At 38.1% G+C, this 26,361-nt stretch overlaps 1 protein-coding gene across 1 annotated transcript; it reads right to left on the bottom strand.

Annotated features, from left to right (window-relative positions):
• Window positions 1–126: 126 nt before the first annotated feature.
• Window positions 127–20,033, bottom strand: mboat1 (membrane bound O-acyltransferase domain containing 1). The gene is made up of 13 exons (XM_030158823.1): window positions 19,762–20,033; window positions 17,473–17,618; window positions 17,026–17,103; window positions 14,432–14,527; window positions 11,184–11,239; window positions 10,964–11,018; window positions 8,814–9,006; window positions 6,002–6,194; window positions 5,805–5,908; window positions 5,394–5,458; window positions 5,170–5,302; window positions 3,833–3,984; window positions 127–2,061 (listed from the first exon to the last, which is right to left on the bottom strand). Exons 1-13 carry the CDS (start codon window positions 19,852–19,854, stop codon window positions 1,905–1,907), a joined length of 1,521 nt encoding a protein of 506 aa, XP_030014683.1. The 5' UTR covers window positions 19,855–20,033; the 3' UTR covers window positions 127–1,904.
• Window positions 20,034–26,361: the final 6,328 nt, after the last annotated feature.

The raw sequence follows: 26,361 nt of genomic DNA, 5'->3' as shown, positions 1-26,361 counted from the left end.
AAATCTGTGAACAAGTGAAAATTATCTTAATAAGATTTTCAAGATCTATTGCCTAAAAATAAGTTCTTACATGTCACTGAAAAGTTACTCTTTCGGTGATTATGTCTTATTTTAAGTGTGGTGAGATATTTTGAAAAGAAATGAGAAAAATACACTTGGTAAGATTTGGATTTTTGCAGTGTAAACATTGTTTTTGATAACTTCTGATGGTCTAATCATTTTTTACGTACTGACTGTGTAAGGCATTGAGAAAAAACTGTGACATTTGTAACCGATTTTCTTTCACAAGCTGCTGTTAAAGTGTCAAATAATGTTGCTGCTTTGCAAATGAAAGGCGTCGCTATGGAAGATCATTATAGCAATTCATTCATGTTGAAGCTGAAGCTCGCCTGCAGCAAATAGCACCATTAATAACCAAGCTACGGTGACATTTTAACAGCTCCCATTCACTCCGAACATCTTGAGTAATATATTAGAGATTTGTAAATTTTTTTTTTTTTTTTTGTAGAGCATAAATTTGACTTAAAAAGAGCTCACCTGTAATCATTACACCCCCCCACACACACTTTTACTGTGATTGTGCAAAAGTAAAAATCAAGTGATAAGAGACGAGTGAATTGTAGTGATTTTAGTCAATACACCTGCTGCTCTGTGTGGGGATATACTGCAGTGTGACGGGTTCAGTCGGTCCCACATGGTTTTGCCTTCATTACTTAGTTCAGACAGAACAACCAACCAGCAGATGTCTCTGTTAAATCAACTCTGGAAAAAAAAAAAATAGGTGGAATAATCGAACAAACATAGCACCACTACTGCCGCTGCTAAATAACACATCTGACGCATTTATGTTTCTGTCATATTTTCCACTGTTTGCCTCGCAAGCAGAGAAACTGGGTTTTTGTTCGGTTAGTATCATGACAGGTATCCAGCACCGTGTGCATGATAAGGTTAAATATATTAAAAAAGTGACAGATGGGGAACTGATGCTATTCCTTTGATTATAAATGATGATGTCTTCACCTCAGTTCCTTCCTGTTTCTCCTTAGAGGTCGTTCATGTTTATCCGGTGAAAGTGTAATTAAGTGTTTACCTGCAGTCAGTGCTCACCTGGAGACACTTTCATGCTGCTTTAGAGGAGTTTCAGTGGGCGGTGTGAGAGCTGCATGTACCACCTGGTGGCCAAAGTGGTGTTTTATCAAACACAGTGGGCGATGCCATGACAGCCCAGGGTTTTCATGACATGATTCTTACACACACACACACTTTCACACAGCTACAACATCATGGGTGCAGTGGGTACACAGCCTCCCTCTCCTCTTGGCCTGGTCTTTTATTGTGGCTACACAAGGGTGGCCTTTGTGCGCCACCCGAGTGTGACCGAGTACGAGTGTGTCTAAGTTAGTTGGGGCATGTGGAGTTTGTGTGCGCATTTGTGTGTCCTGGTATTGGTGAACTGTTTATGAGTCGCTCTCCCACTGCGCTGGCTTCCATCCCGCCGTTCAGTAAGACGGAGCCCATGGAGGACAGGAGGGAAAGCGAGCCTCCATTCTCTGTTCACACTGTTGCATTGTTCGTGGAGTGGGTAGGCTGGCGTTGAGATGGCCACGGAAAGGGGAATGAGGGCAGATGCAGGGGAAAGTGGAAGGGGGCGGCACCAGAGACGTGCCTGAAGAATGATTGGAGCTTTTTTTTTTCTAACTTAATCCCATGTCCTTTGAGTGTCACAAGTTCAAATCTGCTTATTTTTCTCTTCTCTTTGCAGTGTATTGTCCGGGGAAAAAAATAAATAACACAATGCCTTCCCAATTTAAGTTGCATGAACGCCCGTTGGGGGAAATTCATTTGTCACTGAGAGAACACTGTGGACCGAGAGCAGAGTGGAAGAAGAATGTAAAGGGTGGGTTTCACTCCACTTTGTCATTGTTGTTGGAGTGAAGAGGCTGGCACTGAGCGCTGGAGGAAAACGTTTTGGTGGTGGCAGAGGGTTCCCTGGGTTTGTGTTTCCGATGCAGGACGAATGCAGCCAGAATGCTGATGATGTGCATGTGAAAGTACATAGACCTAAGGGAGGAGAGGAGAGGAGAGGAGAGGAGAGGAGAGGAGAGGAGAGGAGAGGAGAGGAGAGGAGAGGAGAGGAGAGGAGAGGAGAGGAGAGGAGAGGGAACAGCGGAACTTTAAGAATCTACACTCAGCAGAATAGTTAATGAGTGGGAAAACATGCAAAATACGAAATGTGAGCAACAATCATGAAAAGTTTGATTGTAAACCCAGAGAACTACTTAATTACATGTAACAAAGAAAAACACATCTAAACTAAAAATGCATGAAATAATCAGCCAGTTAGCAGAATTAGCCTGTTTTGCGGTTGAATATCCATAAGCAGCAAACAGTGACTACGTCTTAAATCCATCTGATTCTGTGCTCATCAAATATATAAAACATATCATCTGCAGAGGTTCTGGTACCGGGCTGTTAAACTCAACATGTATCATGGTTTTGACACGTTAAAGTGAGATATACTGCAATTCATTTTCTGTTGGATTTGTGCAAAAAAAAAAAAAAGAAAAAAAAAAAAACGCTGTATCTGTTTTAATGCAGTTGTATTGACATTGCAGTAATAGTAACAGAATTTGGAAACATTTGGAGCAGTTTTAGATATAAAGTTTAGAAAATGTATTTTGTCCAACTAACATACAGTACTACGCAGATGTCTTAGGCCAACATTAGGTGTGTTGGTTTAATAAAGTTATATTATAATAACCACACATATGCATTTATCAGTCTCTATATTAAGATACAATCTGGATATATAGTAAGTATGCACAGCATTAAAAACTAAAGTTTCAGGGAAGAAAACAGCTTCTATAAAAAAGTAATATACAGTATAACTGAAATAAATAAAAACTATAATTAAAAGGAAAAAAAATAACTAACTGAAACTGTATTGTGTGCTTACAAAACTAACTAAAACGTATTAAAATTATGACTGAAATTCCATTCGTTTTTATCTTTGTCAATGTCGGATTGATATGAAATCGATTTATTTCGCTCGAGCAATTTTAGCTAACGGCACCATACAGCACTTCACGGTCCGTCTTTTTCGTCAGTTGTTGTTTAGAGTCGTCTTCTTGTCCCTACTCTACCTGACAACATATGGAGACTAAAGTTTGGAGAAAGCAGCAGAGTTCTGTAAGGGATTTCTTTGAATACGACAGCGAGGAAGATATAAGATATGAAAAAAGTAAAACTAATACTAAAACTAAACTAAAACAGCATTTAGAAAAAAGAAGAAAACTAATAAAAACTAGCAAACCTGCTCTAAAAACTAATTAAAACTAACTGAATTAGAGAAGAAAAAGTCCAAATTAAATAAAACTAAACTAGAATGAAAAATCCCAAACTATGATAACCTTGGTCAGACGTTTCTAATCGTTTGTGCTGCTTCTTGTCATGGGGTCAGGGGTCACACTAAATATTTACTTCAACCTTTACAACTCTTTTAGTTCAGTTTGTGTGTATTTTAAGGCTATACATATATTTCTTGTATCTGAAGAAAAAAGAATGAGAAATAAATGTCTTATGTATTTCAACCCTGCAAAAAAAAAAAAAAAAAAAAGGTGGCCTAAGACTTTTGCGCAGTACTGTATGGTCAAATTTTTCATAACAGAAAAACAAGTAAAATGTGTATATATGCAGTGAATAACAGTTTTTAGAAATGAAGAAAACTGAAACTGACAAATCAGAAATCAGAAAAGGACCAGAAAAACAATTATACATGTATCGCTCATGTATTTCACTGAGAAAAGCAGAAGTTAAGGTGGGAATAACGTACCTGTAATAAACCAGAGTTGGCTCAACTGCCAGAAGTAAAAAGGGCATGACTGTGTAGCAGATGGCCAGCTGGGTGGCAGCCCATGTTATAATGTCGTATCCCAGCTTCACACCTCTGGAGCCCAGGAAGAAGTGACGGATGGACTTCCGCATCTGGTTTTACAAAGATGAAGTAAGAGTCGTACATTTGTATCCAAAACTGTGCAGTTCTAGTTCTAGACTGTCCTTCCTCAGCTGGAACAGATTCATACTACTACTGCTGCTGCTACTACTACTACTACTACTTTAACTATTACTGTTACTACTGTTACTACTACTTTTAACTATTACTGTTACTACTACTACTACTTTTAACTACTACTACGTTCTACCATACAGTATTTGCATATTTACACTGTTATCTGTATCTGAGGCCAGGGGTATTGTTTTTGGTTCAGTTTGTTTGTTTGTTTGTTTGCTTGGTAACACTGTAGGAGCAACACCATTGGTTGAACTCATACCAAATTGGGTTTATAGATTACCAGTGACCCAGAATAGATGTCTTTACATTTTGGGAAAAGTAGGTCAAAGTTCAAATTTTTTATGAATTTTTATAATTTTTTTTTTTTTGCCCATTTACTTATAATGGGCGAAATTTCTAATGTCTGTAGCAGCAAAACTGTTGGTTGAATACATACCAAATTTGGTTTATAAATTGCTAGTGACCCAGAATAGATGTCATTACATTTTGGGAAAAGTAGGTCAAAGTTTAAATTTTTGATGAATTTTTTTTAAATCTTTTTTTTTTCCCATTTACTTATAATGGGTGAAACTTCACGTCTGTAGCAGCAAAACTATTGCTTGAATTCATAGCAAATTGGGTTTATACATTGCTAGTGACCCAGATTACATGTGATTACATTTTGGGAAAAGTAGGTAAAAATTCAAATTTTTTAAATGAATTTTTATAATCTTTTTTTCTTCTCCCATTTACTTATAATGGGTGACATTTCAAATGTCAATAAAAACATCAATTTTGTTTCAATTTAGTTCAAACTTGGCACATATATAGAGGCAGTTGATATGCTGACATCAGCACATATAGACATGATGACATCAGCTGGATCAATGTCAAAATAGGCTACAATACGTGGGTTTGTTGTGCCTGGCACCACTTGTTCTTTTAGTTGAATGATGACATCACACCAAATCAAAGTTACTTAAAGTGGCTTTATTATTCAGCTTCAAATAGTAATTACAATGCTCATTCCTAATACTTGTGCATAATTGTACATTGCAGTCCCTATTATTGCCATTATTACTGTCATATTTTTTATTTAATGAAGAGGAAGTACTTACAGCTCGTGCAGCCATGGTGATGGGGATAGCAGTGAGGAAGGTGAAATAGTATCCAGGATAGACGCCGTGCCAAAGGGCAGACAGGACGAAGGTCAAAGGTAACCTGTGGCGTGGGGCTCGGTCGTAACACACCCTGAAGAGACGAGGACAATGGAACATTATAAAGAAGAAAAAAACGGAGGTATTTGTGTTTTCAGGTTACTGTTCGGATTTGAAGCACTTACGTTTTGAGCCAAATCCCTGTTTGAATATTCCAGTTGTCTATGAAGGTCTTAAAACTAGTTGCTGTCTGAAAAAAAGTTCAATAACAAATTATGATAATATGATTTGGATGGATTTGACAGAGTATGTAAATGCACCACTGAATAGGAGATATTTAAAATAATATGGAGAATGCAATTTTAAAACATTTACATTTCATGATTATTCTCCCTAAATTCCCTTTTTCTGTGTAAAATTTCCAATGTAACATGTTCTGTTCATACTGTCTACAATAAAAGACAAGTTAAAGTGACTTTTAATATTTCAGGATGTTTTTTCGTTAAAGTTTTCCATACTTGTCCAAGCATTTCTTACTTGGGGTTGTAGTATGGTGTTACTGTGGTGGTTTTAATCTTATGAAACCTCAAAGGTACCTCAATCCCCAGGATATTGAGATTGCATATAAGGTCCCAGGATGGTTTTCCATTTTCATCCATCCCCAAGAAACCATAACCTGCAGCGTTGTTGACGGCATCAGCTACCAAGACAGAGGAAACGATTTCATCACATCAATAAAAATGCAGTTCGTCTGTCCTGATATCAGCAGCTACTATCAACACACAGATCTCACCTAACGTCCATGCGAAGTAGAACTTGGGTCTGGCTGCTTGTATGGAGAAAAAGGCGTAGGTAAGCCTGGTGAGGAAGGGGGCGTTGGCGACAAAGTGGGGGTCAACGTTGTAAATTATCGGCAAGGACCGGGTCACGATGAGGAAAAACAGCATACAGCCGCAGCAGATCAGCAGTTTTCGACATACGGCATTCTGCAGAAAATACAAGAAAAACTGCTGAACAGAGATCACCAGATGATCAAAGCCTCCCCAAAATCAGGTCCTGAAAAATTTCACTTTTGACTACGGCCAGAAAATGGAGGAATTAAGCACCGAAATTCCTCCATGGTGCAAACCTGAGTCACTAAAACCTACAGCATGTATGTAACTCCAGCCTTATGAACGACTTTTCATTTTTTTAAACACTTAAATTTTTATTAAAGATTTTAGGAAAAACAAGTGGTGCCAGGCACAACAAACCCCACCCCTCACATGTACTGCAGCTTATTTTGGCATCGATCCAGCTGATATCATCATGTCTATGCATGTGCTGATGTCAGCATATCATTTGCCTCTATATATGTGCCAAGTTTGAAGTAAATTGCACCAAAATTGATGTTTTTATAGACATTTGAAATTTCATCCATTAAAACAATTTCATGTTTATTGGGTTTTCAACCTAAAAGACAAGAAAGTACAAACAATACAAATAATTAAAAAAGGCAAAATTAACTCAACATAAAAAGAAAACATGAAAATGAAATGCATTAATACACATAGATAAATTAGTAAAAGATATTGTTAAAATAAAAAAGGGGTCCATCCTTTTTTGGGGCAACGAGTGTTTATGCACAATTATCAAAGCATAAAATCACACAAATATCAAATAAAAAGACATGTCATACATGCTATAATTGTATGCATATTTACAAGTGTATGTGTGTATATGAGAAAAATGTCAATAAAAATATTGTTTGAAAAATAAAAAATATGGAAGATTTTCAAAAATATGAACAGATTCCATGTATCTAATAATAATACTTCTGCATCCTTACTTATGTGCCACTAGAAACACGTGACAGTGTATTTATCTGCAGAAACACTAACCCTAACCCTAAAGGGATTGGAGCCCGACCGATTAATTGGGCCGATTATAGCGCATCACCGATTAATCAACATCAATATGTGACCGATATATTAACTTTTTTGCTGCACGGAGATTCTGTCGCTCGCTGCTCCTGCTTGTGTGTGTGCTGCCCAGAGAGTTAGAGGAACAGTAAAGTGTATCAGTTTCACTTTCACTTCTGCTCTGACAATCACTCTACCGCACCCCCCCACACCCCCAATCACAGACTGCTATCCCCCCTGCTCCAAAAATCAAGGACCTCTGTCCCTCAGCTCCAACACAGATGGACTGCTACCCCTCCAGCGTCCTGTGTTCCTCACAATTTCATTCTGCAGGTGCGCCTGGGTATTAATACTGTATATTCATTGTCACCTACTTTGTAAAGAATTATTAACCAAACGATTTTTATGTCACTACTTATAAAATATGGACTCACATCTTTTCCCAAAAGTCTGCTCTCCTCAGCATAAAAACTACCATATCTACAACCCACGGTTCCCCACAGGTCACATACTAGTCTAATATAAGACTATTACACAGCATTTTAAAGTTGTGTCAATGATCTTTGTTAGAGAAACAAAGATGCAACTGTTAATGTCCACCATTATCTAATATAAGACTATTATATCCTGTGTAGATCAATGTTCTTATTTCATACATCAGCCGATATATAGGTTATCGGCCAATACATCGGCTATCGGCTTTTTTTAGCCTCCAATGTCAGTATCGACATCAGCCCCAAAAATCCCACATCAGACGGGCTGTAAAAGGGACCCCAAATACTGTGTATAATAGAAGTGTATATAGTAGTAATAATAGTGTTTACGTAATCTTTTCTAAAGGTAAACACAGAGAAATTTCTTTAACCCTTTCATGCAATTATGAGAACCTTGGTCACAATATTTGTGTGTTTTTACTGCTCTTTAGGCATGAAAAAAACATGTGATTTAGGGATTTTTTTTTTTTTAAAGGAGTTACAAAACTGTCCACTCAGCCGGACCGCATGCATTTAATTTTTCAAGCAAAGACACATGTATTTAAAACCTAATATCAGAACGTGATATGGAAAAGTATGCAATAAAAACATTTTTAATGCTGTTAATCAGATGTTTTCCCACATTTAAACATACTCTAATACTAGTTATTATTCATTTCATGGAGATAATATGCAAAAAACAAAACAAAACTGTTTTGTTTGTTGATTTACACTAAAACATGTCACTGCAGATCAGGTTTATCAAGAACAGCATAGTTACAGTAATGGTATGAAATGCACTGTATGGGATGATGCATAAGTGTCCACTGTGTTGGCTGATATGGAACTAAAACAATAAAACCCATGAATATACAAGAGAACAGCTGGAGAATAGCTGTCCACTGCAGTGACCTCTATGCATGAAAGGGTTAAACTATCATTGAATACATGGTCACCCTGTTAATTTCCATTTCGAGGACTCTTTAAGCTTTGCAAGCAAGTTTTTATTAATAGCCCTTTACTTTTAAACTTCCAGATCAAGCAGCAAAAGGAAAAAAATGATTTCATCGAGCAAAGGTGACATTCTGAGCTATTACAGAGAACTGCTGCTGCAAACTACCTCTATTACAGCACTCCAGCCACGCTACACTATGCCATTACGTTAAATTATAAAATGGAGCAGCAGTCTGGAAATGGATTTCAGGGATTTGAAATCATTTCAGGTACTTACCAGCGGGGATGGTTCCGGTGTCATGTCGTAGCCGTTCTGCCCATTACACGTCCCAGAATGGTGCCGGAGCCTCCTGCTGATGTGTCGGCCCTCTATGAAGTCGATGTAGTCTGTATAGTTACTGCACGGTCCCACCAGGATGCTCAGGAAGTTGAGGTTGTAACTCAGGTATTCGATTAAAGATGGCCTCTTACTGCAGAGTGAATAAACACCAGGAATTAGTGGCTTTTATTTCCCCTTCAGGTTAGTTATGTTTTTGGGGTAACGTGGATGGCAGAATGAGAAAAGCGTGCTATTTTACTGATTTAGTCACACAGTGAGATGGACTAAAGGTGTATGTTGTATTAAATAAATGTCTTGTCAATGACAACAGGTGACTCTTTTCCATTTACACACAATATTCTCAACTCTAAACACTGATTTGGACCAGGTTTTCACACCAGAATTGCAGCTTTAACACAACATTAAACAGGGTTCCTACAGATTTCTACAAGTTAAATTTAAGGCAAGGCAAGGCAAGTTTATTTGTATAGCACATTTCAGCAACAAGGCAATTCAAGGTGCTTCACACAGGACATTGAAATAAAAGAAACAAAAAGAAACACATTTAAAACATTATAAAAGAAACATATAAAAGGTGATTAAAAACAGCGAGTAAGAAAACAACACATAAAATCAAAATAAAATAAAATAAAATAAAAATAAAAACACACACATATTAAAGTAAAAGTTGCAGTGCAGAATTTAAGACTTTTTAAGACTACTAAGAAAATGATTTAATGCCCATTCACAGCCATACACGCAAAAATTATTTTACCAGTGGCTCCTAGAATTTAGGAAAATGTATTTATTTACTCCAACGCCTTGATTCCCACCGTTCCGATTCATTTCCTACTTTCAAAATAAACTGTTGGGTTGAAACGGGTGGAATTCAGTAGACTAATGTTGCTTTCTTTGCAGCTTGGACATTTAACAGACACATTTATTTATTTAACCAGGCAAGTTACTTGACAACTGATTCTCATTTAAACACAATACAGCCAACAAGTTTATGGCAACGTAACTTAAGACCTGTCATATCAAAGTTAATACATTTTAAAGGCTTTTTTTAAAGGCATTAAATGCAGATTTGTAAATTCAAGACTTTTAAGACTTTTTAAGACCCCGTGGGAACCCTGATTAAATGAAATAAAGGGTTAGGTATCAAGAACTTTGTGAATTTTAACCAGATAAAGTGTGTCCTCTTGCAAATAATCCACGCTTTATCCCTTTCTTTCCTCAAACAACTCATTTAACAAATACTGGAGCTCAGAAAATTCTAAATTATACCCAACCCACAGGTACACAAGAGACTTTTAGATAAAGTAACAAACAAAAATGACTCCTACATTTAGAGATGCACACATTATTATTTTAATATATACTGACATTTATTTCAACATGGCATGCATGGTGTATTGATGAATGTGATTTTATCTATTCACATGCATAAAATGTCACATTTTCCATGCAAAATGATGATTTGTCTCGAAATTTCCCAGCATGCTTTTTACATGAACAAGCTATTCACCATGGTTGACATCTCCTTGTCATTGTCCTTCGTAGCTAAAGGAAAAGAAACATGTATTTATTCTTTAACCTTCGAAGACCCAGCTATGGGTTTTCTGTCCACATTTGTGGACAAGAGTTTCTCAACTGTACACAAAAAAAAAGAAAACTGTCCACCACAAAGGAGATTGCATAAAATTTTTAAAAACTGCATCTGAAAAAACTGTTGCATCATGATGTTTCCAATATAAACACTTATTTAATAAAAAACAAAAAAAGTTTGTCCTTTTCTGACATTTCCTGGGTCTTAGGAGGTTAAATGAGGTGTTAATTCAGGGTGAACCTTTAGTGGAAATGTATTTTGATCCACATATATAGTACCTGCAGGTGTTCTGAAAGTACCTAATGTTTGATAGTTGGTGGGATCGGGGATGGGATCTAGCTGATCATTATTTACCAATAATTGTTTATGCGGTTGTCTGTTTTTGCTGACACCAAAAAAGTCCAACTTTCCCCACACAGGTCTGCATGTCACAGTCTTATTACAACTTTGAAAATATATTTCATATCATTGGTATTTAATTACACAGGTGAATCCTTACTGTATAGCTAGAAGTCTCTGTTCCGGGGTCAGTTTGTCAGCCTTCTTACACATACCTGAAAAACAAAGGACAAAGTTAGATGTTAACCTGCCTGCAAATTCCATTTCCAGCCTCCCATTCCCCAGTGTCATCACTCCATTTCAGTCTTTTTGTCTAGAACAATTTCTTTTCATGTAATATGCGTGTTGTTTTTTTGCGTAAATCCTCTCCTCTGCCTTACCGTCATGGAGTTGGAAAGCCAATGTGGTGATCTTTTGGGTGATTATCATCAGAGGCCTGAGCAGAGAAGAGATTTAACAGATCAATTCAACTGTTTAAATGTTGTAAAATTTACAAATAGAAATGAGGAGACAACAAGCAGCAGAAATGTCTCATGAAAAAAGTCACTTTTATCCCTATCCTTGTCACTGGAACTATCCTGGCTCTAGCCAAGCTCCTCTTGTAAACACTTCAATGATTCTTCAGCCATTATCATTTAATGAAAAACTTTTTATTATGGTTTTTTCTTTTTTGTTTTTTTCTTTTTGTTGTTGCTCTTTCTTTAAATCAGTTCAGTTAACATGTTTTGTTGCCTTCCAATGAATGTCTGAAATTAGCAAAAATCATAAAATTGTGATTATTTCTCTGGAGACTTTTTTGTGCGACAAAAAGTAAATATGCAAACAGTGTTTTACTTGTAATACAATGACTGTGTTAATGTTTCTCCAGTCATAGACAGCCAGTACCTGTGTAAAGAAAACTACAGGGTGTCCCATAAGTCTCCATACATAGGAGACATAATACATTCCATACATATATGGTTCTAACATGTATTTCTTTATATTTCAGATAACCCAAAGAATGCATTTGAATAAAGAGCAACGAATTGAAATCATCCTGATGGCTGGTTCAGCAAGCAGTCGTATGGTTGCAAGCGCATTTAACAGAAAACATGGAACGAGTATCACACACGACACTGTGGCAAAACTTATTGTCAAGTTCAAAAAAACAGCAAGTGTTTTGGATCAGTTTGTTCCCGACAAAATGGCAGTCATATAGAGCATATTATATAAATAAAAATGGTTTATGTCAAGAAACGTTTATTTTTCCTATGTATGGAGACTTATGGGACACCCTGTATTTTGAGATGATGTAGACAGAAAAAAAACATTTATTCAAACCACAATGAAAGGAAACTGAGACTCAATTTACCAGACATAATAATGAATATGAATGAATGAATATCTGTGCGACTACAGATTCACTTTCCCTTGTGAATCACTTCATTCATTTCCACTCAGGTCAGATCAGTTCAATCCATAATCCATTTAATCTGTTAACATTTCTAAATTTCACTTTGCTGTTGTGTCTCTTTAAAACCAGTAAAGCCAGATCTCCACGTCGAAAAATCCAAACTCTAAACTTTATTAGACACGTGGAACAAACACAGATTACAGTATGACAATTTAAACAACAAAGCGAGTAAATGCCTAGATATGTCTTAGACGCCACTGTTGATGTTCAAGTTTGGATTATGTTTGTTGAAGCTCCTGACTTTTCGTGGGTTTATTGGGAAGCAGCTATTTGTCATCCCTAGAAGTGCTGAGTGTGAGGTAACATGCTGCAGATCCTGTACAGTAGGTTTCAACAGACCAGTTTCACACCCACTCTTCTGGTTTCATTCACAGATAGAGACCTCTGTGTCCTGAGAATGTGAGTTTGAGCACACAAAGGCAAACAACACACACACACCACACACACACACACACACGCACTGGGTTCTGTGTGTGAGTGAGCCGCATTGTGAGCACGGCATGGAAAACCGAGGCCGACAGGGACTGGCAGTGTGGATGGCAGTGCCAGCTCGATGAGAGTTGGCAGTCGGGTTTAGAGAAACATTTCCAGGGTGCCAGGCCGACCAGTATGTGCGACGCTCACCACTGTGGCCATGACACTCTGTTTTTCCATGTCGAGCTTGTGCTGGTGGTGATTTTGACTCGGTTCAGTTCCATCTGCTGCTTTGCACAAATCCAAAATCCTATCTAATTATGGAAACACATATACAAATGCAGACGTTGGACATCTTTGCAGTTTGACATCTAACATTAGGAAAACCAACACATTATATCGTCATGGATACCCGTAAACGTCACATCGGCAACAATATTAAACCAGCAAATCTCTGCCGCTCACGTTTAGCATCAGTCCAGAAACTTTAAAAATACTACGACTCCAATTCAATATATGACCCGACCAAAGGGTGCTCATCACCAAAGTCACACAGCGTCAAAGTGAGTCTGCCAGAAAATTCATCAACACTAAAACTTGGCAAAGTAGCTGCTAAATACAGGAATGTCCCCATCAGAGGACAAACAGCAAATAGAAAACACTAACTATAATGAACTCTTCCACTAAAAACAATCCCATCATCCCAGGCTGGACTCATGCATATGTAAGACCAGTTTGGAGCTTGAATACAAATATACTGTCTTTTCAGCATATCAAAGAAAGTTGTCATTAGTGTGAACCCATCGATGTAATGTGGTTTTAGCTAGAGTCTGTGGGAAGAGTTTAGATTTCATAATGGTGTTTTTTTAAGATTATGCAATAACGCATTTCTGAAATAATCATCAATGCAGAGGAGTCATGGCCTCATTTTGGTAAATGGAATTCCCCTTGCAGTTCTTCTAGTAACACGTGTTTATGAGCTCTTTGGGGATCCTTTTCGGTTTTTTTAACCTGTCACCACCATCCCTCTTCGGAGGCAAACTTTCTTTTTAATTACAGCTTATGTTTAAGTAACAATCTCAAACTTAATATTCACATGTTCATCCATTCCTTGCTTGTATACATGTACATAGAGGGAGGGCTCATATGGACGAAAGTGTACAGGGACAGGACGAGACAAGACAGTGGGACAAAACAGACATAAGACAAGACAGTGGGACTAGCCAGCTCAGTGGTTGCTGTTGAAAATCTAACCAAATGTGTGAAAGACATGACAACAATTAAGACAAGACAAAAACAGATACTAATTACGTATTTATCATTATACATTGGTGTGTGTGTGTGTGTGTGTGTGTATGAGGAGAGGGGATTCTATAGAGAGTATGTAATTTAATGATAAATAAAAACATTTTTTACAAGGAGAGTGCGTTAAATAAGTATTTTTCGAATGCCTTGTTCTTAACCCAACAGTCTGACAGTTGCCAAGCTGCATTGAGCCCTGTACACTTCAACAAAGTCAACTATGAACAATACATGGCGCTGTTTTCTAATCAGTTGTGCTGTATTTACACAGCGGTGTGGCAGTGGTGACTGTGTGAGCACAGGTACAGCACAGTTTGGAAACGTTTACTGATAACATAATAACTGCTCTAAAACCAAAATGACTAATGCGCTGTCATGAAAGAAGGTGTGGTGAAGAGAAAGAGAGGGAGAAGGAGAGGATCAGAGGTGAAACCAGTGGGTGAGTAAGGTTTTCCTTACCCAGAGAAGTCTGTGGAAAGAATCCCATAGTTAAAGACAATGACTCTGTTCACTTGGCACACTGTGAGATAACCCATAGCCATCACCATGCAATACCTGTATGTGGAGAAATGAACAAAACTCAGTCAGACTGAAGACAGAAGCCACCTGACATTATTGATCAACTGATTAAAACATAGATAAACATAGATCAGATATAGGCAGATTTTGGAGGAGCTATTTTCTGTAAACACAACAATATTTCACATTCTTTGTAGGAAGTGGAGATTATGACTTCAGTGTTTTGCATTACAACACATGGATAAAACAGCACCTGTGTGGGTTTAAAGTACATACGACATGGTTTCAAACAGGCTATGCAAGAAAATCTAATAGAAATCAGAAGACATATGGCAGAACTTCAGAACTTCTAAGTCCATGGAGCACTACTTGTTCCAAACAAATGACACTGCATGGGTTCAATCAAGGATCCGAGACGTAAGGAGACCATAAGTCAAACCAGGATTTATAACGACAAAACACACACTCTAAAAGGTAATACTTTTAGTTACTTAAATCATATTAGCATACTTTACTTAATTCTCACTATCTTGTTAATTTAACTCATGTACTTTGACTATTTACTCATTTTCTCCTAAAGATGTATAAAACTAAGTTCACTGGAGAAAACTGGACATGAAACTTTATGTCCATGTATTGAACACCCTCTGGAGTCACACTCCAGTCCAGTTGGTGGTGCTACTTTACTTCTTTAAGCACCTTTAAGGAGGTTTGCCACAGTCAAAAATGCCACAGAAGAAGAAGACATGAGGCACTTAGTTAGTGACTGTTGATGAGCAGTGGAGTTTTGAAGGTAATTTTAGACAGAAAGAAGCATTAGGATTCTCAGAAACCCCAGAAGTAAACAAGCATGTTTCAGTGTTGTGCTGTAACATGCACAAACACACTGATTTGAACCTCTGCTTACATGTCAAGGTTCCTTACTTTAAGTTTCACAAAACAATCAGGCTCCACAGGTGTGTTTAAGCTGTTCCACCAATGTGGCTGAAGGTGGAATCAGCCAGAACACCTGTTCTTGGAGCAGCCATTTTGAAACACCATCAGTCCATGTGGTCTTGCTCATTCCAGTTGGAAATCCTACTTATTCTTAACTTTTTTGCCTCTCCGTTTGGGAAGGCCTTCCTCTCTCGTTTCTCATGATGAGAGTCTCTTGTGGAAAAGAAACACCGAAAACTAATTAGAGATTCATTCCAAGTTAGATTAAAACTGTTTAAATGTCCTATTCCCTTCCCTTCCTCTTCTACCTCCGTTCTGGCCTAACTGGATAAAATTACCCATGTACTGCTTACATGTATGTGTGTTGCTGTTACATTATTTTGACTGAATAAAAAATAACCTTGTAAACTAATCATCCTTTGTTGCACTTTCTTACACTTAGAAAGATCCATTTAATTACACTTGATATTTTTAAGTAAATTAAATAAACTTACGTAGTAGATATAAAGAAAAATTAACTTAAGACTAATGATCATGTTTACTCGTCTTTTTTGAGTGTAACCGGTTTCCTAGATTCGATTAAATAAGATCAACTTATCATATTTTTCAGTGCATGGATTTTCTGTTTAATATTCTAATGCTGTGTGCTATATAGTGGTATAATCAAATTTTATCTACAAGTTTCATTCAAGAGCAAACTCAGTCATTTTGAAAGAGTACTCAAATATGTAACGTCTATGACTACTAAGAAAAGACAAAGTTAAAGAAAACAAAAAAAAGAAAATTAGTGTAACTGACATTTTCCATTCTACACAGTCTGCCACCCCATCAAACACACACACACACACACACACACACACACACACACACACACACCAATGACGTAGAGGAGTTTCTGGTCTCATCTTGTTTGACAAGTTTTTCCTGAAATAAGAATAGCACCCCTTTCATTGAGCTGACATGCATCTGTTGCAGCAATACTGTCATCTACCTGCCAACACCATGACTGACAGACTGACTGACAAACAGTCCTCCGAGCACCTCACTCATGATGTAATACAACAGGAATCCCACACAGACTACTGTTATAAACAACACAACTACATAGCGACACTATTCCCATTCCAAAACGTGTCATGTGAGGAAATCTGCTGGATTACCAATGTGCCTAAAATTACTTGCCTCCATATTATTAAACATTCTTTAAAGTAACAACTTCTATATTCTAAATTTTCATACATAATACAGTCAAATAGTCATAGAAATGACCTTTGTTAACCTTAGTTCTCTATTGCCCCCTTCCCTTTTTTTTATTTTTAATTTTTTGGTTTTGTTTTTGTTTTGGTTATTTCAATTTGAAAATGTCAATAAAGAGAAAGTTGTAAAAATAAAAATAAAAATACAGTCATAGAAAAATTTACTTTATGAATTTTACACATACAACCCAAACACTTCATGACAGATCATGCAACACACCGCAGAACACCGACTCATTTCATAGGTTAAAGGAGGGGATTTAATTTATTTAAGGCGTTTATGACTATATGCTCTTGATAAAGAGGGCCATTCCTTGTGAAGGTATGCAGGCTAGTACTCACCTGTGTACATTGTTGATATCAGCTTTTATGATGATTACATAGCTTGCAAATACCACAGTAAGGATGTGCATGGAGTACCTGTAAAAGAGGATACACATTTAGAGGACTGTCCCACCTGTATGTACAATATAATTAGGACTAAATCTATTCTCTGCTCTGTTTTAGTTCCAACAGAATGCTTTATACTTGTATGTGATACATTGTATGCACTTGTAGAACCAAACCCCTGACACCGGGTCCTTATGGATAAAGTGCAGTCACAAACATTTTTTCCAGGGGCCACTCGTCGCATACTTAACATAGTTATAGGAGGGCCGCATGCATTAAGTGAACATGTGTTGGTAATTTAGTCATATCACTGGCTCAGCGAAGAAAATGTGGAGAGGTGTTGCATCATATGACAGAAAATGAATGGACCACTGTGTGAGCGTCAGTAGCATATAGTACCATCCGAAGCAGAAAATGAGGAAGGCGGTGCCAAGGAGAGTGGCCACCGCGTGCCTGAACAGAGGACTGGCATGACGAGGACTGAGGTAGAGACGAAACCAGAAGGCAGCGGCCAAGGCAAACAGCTGACAGGCCATAAAATTCACCTGTATGGGAGAGAGGGATGGACATTGGGTTATCATACAGAGAGAGGGTTTATCTACCATAACAATAAACTAATGGAGTACAGAGTATTGAGTCCCAGTGTGGTGAATTATCTTGTAAAATAATGCAAAGTCATGTAGTGTTGCAGTGATGCTTAGGTTATCGACGATAAAAAAGCTAGCAATAACAGGGCTGTGCAACATGACAATATATGATGATTTCATTTAGCCTTTATTCATCTTATCCTGGATCTCCTGATAGAAAAATGCCCATTTCATATTATGTGCTATCATTTATTTTGTCTCTCGCTGTAATATTTTTCTTAATTTTGGTGATGCTTTACTTCCATGTGGCATTGAAGCAGGTTGGAAATGTCCATGAATGCAACAAACATGAAGAAGACTGAACATGGCATAGACCAAAAGAAGGACTCTACCCACAAATGACAAAAAGAGGAACTTATACATAAAATATTAGCTTCTTCTGTTGCCTAGACGACTTTGTCTATCATTCCAGATATTTATATGCTGGCCTCTTTTTTGCAGCTAAATTTCCGCTTTCAAGTTTTCCAAAGAGGCATTTTTTTCCAAAGAGAATTATAGGGCACTTCCACTTCTCAACAAAACTGTGACTTCTTTTTATATATTCTGAAGAGCAGTGCACACTTGCTGTCATGTAACTGTTGTGGAATGACACTGATGTGACAGTACTGTTATTATTATTTTTTTTTTAACCAAACAGATATTACTTTAAGGGTGTAGAAAGGAGGCTTTTAAACCTTCTTTTAGAGTGCCACAGACTGCCACAGGGACCCCCTTTTTTCTTCAAAACTTCCAACAAATGCTGCTATTCGTCTAAACTGCAGGCTGGAGGTAACAAGATACCACTAAATCTGCAGTCACAGTAACTTTGTCATATAATTCCTAATATTGCCTAAGGTAACAGTAAAATAAGTTATCATATTTTGATATATTGCAATCAGTTTTGCTATTTATGACATGGAAAGACTGACCTTCTCATTTAGACAAATTGCTGACAAATGTTAAAAAAATAATAATAATACCAGTGGGGAAGAATGGGATGTTTATATTAATAAAAGAAATCCTTGAACTTGTACAATCTTATACTTATGTATGCTTATTGGAATTTTTTGCTTAATTTGTCTAGAACTTGTCTGTGTTTTATTTGTCAAAAGGTCAAACCTAGATGCTCTAACTGTTGTGGTCTGTTTTTATGTTTATTTGTTCTGTATACTGTACAATTTGTATAAAAATAAAGTATACATATGAAAAAAAAACAATTTTGCTAGTGAAAGGTTTGAGCTAGGATATTAAAACCTCCACCTGTGGTATTGCATGTTTGGTTTTGATATTTTTGAGTACATTCACATTTTAAGACTGTATTTGTAACTATATTTGACTTTCTACGATTTACCTTCATACATTTCAAATGCTGTAACATGCTTATTTGAATATAAAGGTAAAAATAAAAGAGGAAAAATAACCAAAAAAATGACCAAGTAACTACTATTTGTTGAATAAATTGGAAAAACATGCCTTTCCTTATGACTATTTAATACTGAATTTACTGAAAAATATATAACATCATGATTTATCTTTGTGAAAGTACCTACAGGTTTGGAAATTATTATAATTATTAAAAGCAAAAATTTGTTTATAGCTGTGACTTTTAAAGCAAGTAGGATTTTCTTGTGTGTAAATATGAAGCATAAATCTGTGCTCTGTAAACTGAATAATCTATTGTATTTAATGACAGCAAGATTTTTTATTTTATTTTTATTTTTTATTTTCAAGGATAACAACTTACATAAACTCAGAACACCTGTTGCTGAAATACTAGATTCAATTAATATTCTACAGAAAATCACATGGTGTTTGATGATTATTTCCACAGCTGGATGTTTGGGTATGAGTTTGGTCATATTGCACAACCTAAGGTACAAAATTCTGATGTTTTAACCTGTGAAATACTAATGTTCAGTCTATATTGGACCAGTATCAACAGGAGTATGAGTCTGTTATGGGTATCAATAGTCATGTGGGCGTCGGTGAACCTGAAAGAATCACGGCACGGTGTTCATTCAGACTCAGTGAAAATGTGTCCTTGGTGTCCAGATGCTCCTACCTGGTCCAGAGGAAAGCCCAGGTACTCAGACACGGGCAGCAGCCACTCGGATCCGGTGGTTCTGAAAGTGGCGTCCGGCCGCTCCTCCATCATGCGTAAAGTGTCTCCGGCGCGACGCCTCACTGCTCACGGCTGGGTTCTGTCCTCAATTTTACCTACTTTTTTTCCTGTGACTGCCATACATTGTTTAACTAAAAAGGACCCGTGACAAGTCAAACCAGTCCACAGTTTGACACAGACCAGTGTGAAGCCAGATTCCTCCTCCACCTCCTTCTCCTACTGCGCGATACCAGTAGCACTTCCGGTCAGCCATTCCAAAATAAAACCGTGTTCGGTTAGAACTTCCGGTCAGCCTTTCCAGAATAAAACCGTGTTCAGTCAAACACAGTTATCTCTATTTATTGATTTATTTATTTTTTACCGACTACCACTAAATATTTAAGTAGCGAATCAAAAAAAAAAAAAAAAAAAAAAAGTGAAAGCCGTACTTCCGCCTTACTTCCGGTAATATTATCACCTTTAACGTACTACATGTATTTGGATGAAAATAATGTTGATCTACATTGCATTTACATACATAGGTTATTTATTACAAAAAATGTTTACTATAACTGTGTAACAGAACAACAGGAAAGAGAAAAACTGAGGATCAGGCTCACAGGTTGTGCGACCCTATGCTCTCATTGGCTGGAGTTCTGTGACACTGCGCTCTGATTGGCTGAAGTTCTGTGACGCTCCTCTCTGATTGGCTGGCGTTCTGTGACACTGCGCTCTCATTGGCTGACGTTCTGTGACGCTGCGCTCTGATTGGCTGACGTTCTGTGACGCTCCTCTCTGTTTGGCTGGCGTTCTGTGACGCTGCGCTCTGATTGGCTGGCGTTCTGTGACGCTGCGCTCTGATTGGCTGATGTTCTGTGACGCTCCTCTCTCATTGGCTGGCGTTCTGTGACGCTGCGCTCTCATTGGCTGACGTTCTGTGACGCTGCGCTCTGATTGGCTGGCGTTCTGTGACGCTGCGCTCTGATTGGCTGATGTTCTGTGACCCTCCTCTCTCATTGGCTGGCGTTCTGTGACGCTGCGCTCTGATTGGCTGACATTCTGTGACGCTCCTCTGTCATTGGCTGGGATTTTGGCAATCGACAACCCATTTATTACACGTTTGTAACGCGTCACACGACAACCCATTTATTACACGTTTGTAACGCGTCACACGACAACCCATTTATTACACGTTTGTAACGCGTCACACGACAACCCATTTATTACACGTTTATAACGCGTCACACGACAACCCATTTATTACACGTTATAACGCGTCACACGACAACCCATTATTACACGTTTATAACGCGTCACACGACAACCCATTTATTACACGTTTATAACGCGTCACACGACAACCCATTTATTACACGTTTATAACGCGTCACACGACAACCCATTTATTACACGTTTATAACGCGTCACACGACAACCCATTTATTACACGTTTATAACGCGTCACACGAAACCCATTTATTACACGTTTATAACGCGTCACACGACAACCCATTTATTACACGTTTATAACGCGTCACACGACAACCCATTTATTACACGTTTATAACGCGTCACACGACAACCCATTTATTACACGTTTATAACGCGTCACACGACAACCCATTTATTACACGTTATAACGCGTCACACGACAACCCATTTATTACACGTTTATAACGCGTCACACGACAACCCATTTATTACACGTTTATAACGCGTCACACGACAACCCATTTATTACACGTTTATAACGCGTCACACGACAACCCATTTATTACACGTTTATAACGCGTCACACGACAACCCATTTATTACACGTTTATAACGCGTCACACGACAACCCATTTATTACACGTTTATAACGCGTCACACGACAACCCATTTATTACACGTTTATAACGCGTCACACGACAACCCATTTATTACACGTTTATAACGCGTCACACGACAACCCATTTATTACACGTTTATAACGCGTCACACGACAACCCATTTATTACACGTTTATAACGCGTCACACGACAACCCATTTATTACACGTTTATAACGCGTCACACGACAACCCATTTATTACACGTTTATAACGCGTCACACGACAACCCATTTATTACACGTTTATAACGCGTCACACGACAACCCATTTATTACACGTTTATAACGCGTCACACGACAACCCATTTATTACACGTTTATAACGCGTCACACGACAACCCATTTATTACACGTTTATAACGCGTCACACGACAACCCATTTATTACACGTTTATAACGCGTCACACGACAACCCATTTATTACACGTTTATAACGCGTCACACGACAACCCATTTATTACACGTTTATAACGCGTCACACGACAACCCATTTATTACACGTTTATAACGCGTCACACGACAACCCATTTATTACACGTTTATAACGCGTCACACGACAACCCATTTATTACACGTTTATAACGCGTCACACGACAACCCATTTATTACACGTTTATAACGCGTCACACGACAACCCATTTATTACACGTTTATAACGCGTCACACGACAACCCATTTATTACACGTTATAACGCGTCACACGACAACCCATTTATTACACGTTTATAACGCGTCACACGACAACCCATTTATTACACGTTTATAACGCGTCACACGACAACCCATTTATTACACGTTTATAACGCGTCACACGACAACCCATTTATTACACGTTTATAACGCGTCACACGACAACCCATTTATTACACGTTTATAACGCGTCACACGACAACCCATTTATTACACGTTTATAACGCGTCACACGACAACCCATTTATTACACGTTTATAACGCGTCACACGACAACCCATTTATTACACGTTTATAACGCGTCACACGACAACCCATTTATTACACGTTTATAACGCGTCACACGACAACCCATTTATTACACGTTTATAACGCGTCACACGACAACCCATTTATTACACGTTTATAACGCGTCACACGACAACCCATTTATTACACGTTTATAACGCGTCACACGACAACCCATTTATTACACGTTTATAACGCGTCACACGACAACCCATTTATTACACGTTTATAACGCGTCACACGACAACCCATTTATTACACGTTTATAACGCGTCACACGACAACCCATTTATTACACGTTTATAACGCGTCACACGACAACCCATTTATTACACGTTTATAACGCGTCACACGACAACCCATTTATTACACGTTTATAACGCGTCACACGACAACCCATTTATTACACGTTTATAACGCGTCACACGACAACCCATTTATTACACGTTTATAACGCGTCACACGACAACCCATTTATTACACGTTTATAACGCGTCACACGACAACCCATTTATTACACGTTTATAACGCGTCACACGACAACCCATTTATTACACGTTTATAACGCGTCACACGACAACCCATTTATTACACGTTTATAACGCGTCACACGACAACCCATTTATTACACGTTTATAACGCGTCACACGACAACCCATTTATTACACGTTTATAACGCGTCACACGACAACCCATTTATTACACGTTTATAACGCGTCACACGACAACCCATTTATTACACGTTTATAACGCGTCACACGACAACCCATTTATTACACGTTTATAACGCGTCACACGACAACCCATTTATTACACGTTTATAACGCGTCACACGACAACCCATTTATTACACGTTTATAACGCGTCACACGACAACCCATTTATTACACGTTTATAACGCGTCACACGACAACCCATTTATTACACGTTTATAACGCGTCACACGACAACCCATTTATTACACGTTTATAACGCGTCACACGACAACCCATTTATTACACGTTTATAACGCGTCACACGACAACCCATTTATTACACGTTTATAACGCGTCACACGACAACCCATTTATTACACGTTTATAACGCGTCACACGACAACCCATTTATTACACGTTTATAACGCGTCACACGACAACCCATTTATTACACGTTTATAACGCGTCACACGACAACCCATTTATTACACGTTTATAACGCGTCACACGACAACCCATTTATTACACGTTTATAACGCGTCACACGACAACCCATTTATTACACGTTTATAACGCGTCACACGACAACCCATTTATTACACGTTTATAACGCGTCACACGACAACCCATTTATTACACGTTTATAACGCGTCACACGACAACCCATTTATTACACGTTTATAACGCGTCACACGACAACCCATTTATTACACGTTTATAACGCGTCACACGACAACCCATTTATTACACGTTTATAACGCGTCACACGACAACCCATTTATTACACGTTTATAACGCGTCACACGACAACCCATTTATTACACGTTTATAACGCGTCACACGACAACCCATTTATTACACGTTTATAACGCGTCACACGACAACCCATTTATTACACGTTTATAACGCGTCACACGACAACCCATTTATTACACGTTTATAACGCGTCACACGACAACCCATTTATTACACGTTTATAACGCGTCACACGACAACCCATTTATTACACGTTTATAACGCGTCACACGACAACCCATTTATTACACGTTTATAACGCGTCACACGACAACCCATTTATTACACGTTTATAACGCGTCACACGACAACCCATTTATTACACGTTTATAACGCGTCACACGACAACCCATTTATTACACGTTTATAACGCGTCACACGACAACCCATTTATTACACGTTTATAACGCGTCACACGACAACCCATTTATTACACGTTTATAACGCGTCACACGACAACCCATTTATTACACGTTTATAACGCGTCACACGACAACCCATTTATTACACGTTTATAACGCGTCACACGACAACCCATTTATTACACGTTTATAACGCGTCACACGACAACCCATTTATTACACGTTTATAACGCGTCACACGACAACCCATTTATTACACGTTTATAACGCGTCACACGACAACCCATTTATTACACGTTTATAACGCGTCACACGACAACCCATTTATTACACGTTTATAACGCGTCACACGACAACCCATTTATTACACGTTTATAACGCGTCACACGACAACCCATTTATTACACGTTTATAACGCGTCACACGACAACCCATTTATTACACGTTTATAACGCGTCACACGACAACCCATTTATTACACGTTTATAACGCGTCACACGACAACCCATTTATTACACGTTTATAACGCGTCACACGACAACCCATTTATTACACGTTTATAACGCGTCACACGACAACCCATTTATTACACGTTTATAACGCGTCACACGACAACCCATTTATTACACGTTTATAACGCGTCACACGACAACCCATTTATTACACGTTTATAACGCGTCACACGACAACCCATTTATTACACGTTTATAACGCGTCACACGACAACCCATTTATTACACGTTTATAACGCGTCACACGACAACCCATTTATTACACGTTTATAACGCGTCACACGACAACCCATTTATTACACGTTTATAACGCGTCACACGACAACCCATTTATTACACGTTTATAACGCGTCACACGACAACCCATTTATTACACGTTTATAACGCGTCACACGACAACCCATTTATTACACGTTTATAACGCGTCACACGACAACCCATTTATTACACGTTTATAACGCGTCACACGACAACCCATTTATTACACGTTTATAACGCGTCACACGACAACCCATTTATTACACGTTTATAACGCGTCACACGACAACCCATTTATTACACGTTTATAACGCGTCACACGACAACCCATTTATTACACGTTTATAACGCGTCACACGACAACCCATTTATTACACGTTTATAACGCGTCACACGACAACCCATTTATTACACGTTTATAACGCGTCACACGACAACCCATTTATTACACGTTTATAACGCGTCACACGACAACCCATTTATTACACGTTTATAACGCGTCACACGACAACCCATTTATTACACGTTTATAACGCGTCACACGACAACCCATTTATTACACGTTTATAACGCGTCACACGACAACCCATTTATTACACGTTTATAACGCGTCACACGACAACCCATTTATTACACGTTTATAACGCGTCACACGACAACCCATTTATTACACGTTTATAACGCGTCACACGACAACCCATTTATTACACGTTTATAACGCGTCACACGACAACCCATTTATTACACGTTTATAACGCGTCACACGACAACCCATTTATTACACGTTTATAACGCGTCACACGACAACCCATTTATTACACGTTTATAACGCGTCACACGACAACCCATTTATTACACGTTTATAACGCGTCACACGACAACCCATTTATTACACGTTTATAACGCGTCACACGACAACCCATTTATTACACGTTTATAACGCGTCACACGACAACCCATTTATTACACGTTTATAACGCGTCACACGACAACCCATTTATTACACGTTTATAACGCGTCACACGACAACCCATTTATTACACGTTTATAACGCGTCACACGACAACCCATTTATTACACGTTTATAAC

The sequence above is a fragment of the Sphaeramia orbicularis genome, chromosome 16, assembly GCF_902148855.1.
Source record: "Sphaeramia orbicularis chromosome 16, fSphaOr1.1, whole genome shotgun sequence".
NCBI classification, from domain to species: domain Eukaryota; kingdom Metazoa; phylum Chordata; class Actinopteri; order Kurtiformes; family Apogonidae; genus Sphaeramia; species Sphaeramia orbicularis.
Note: the sequence above shows the minus strand (reverse complement) of the source record. Positions and strands in the feature narration are given on the sequence as shown.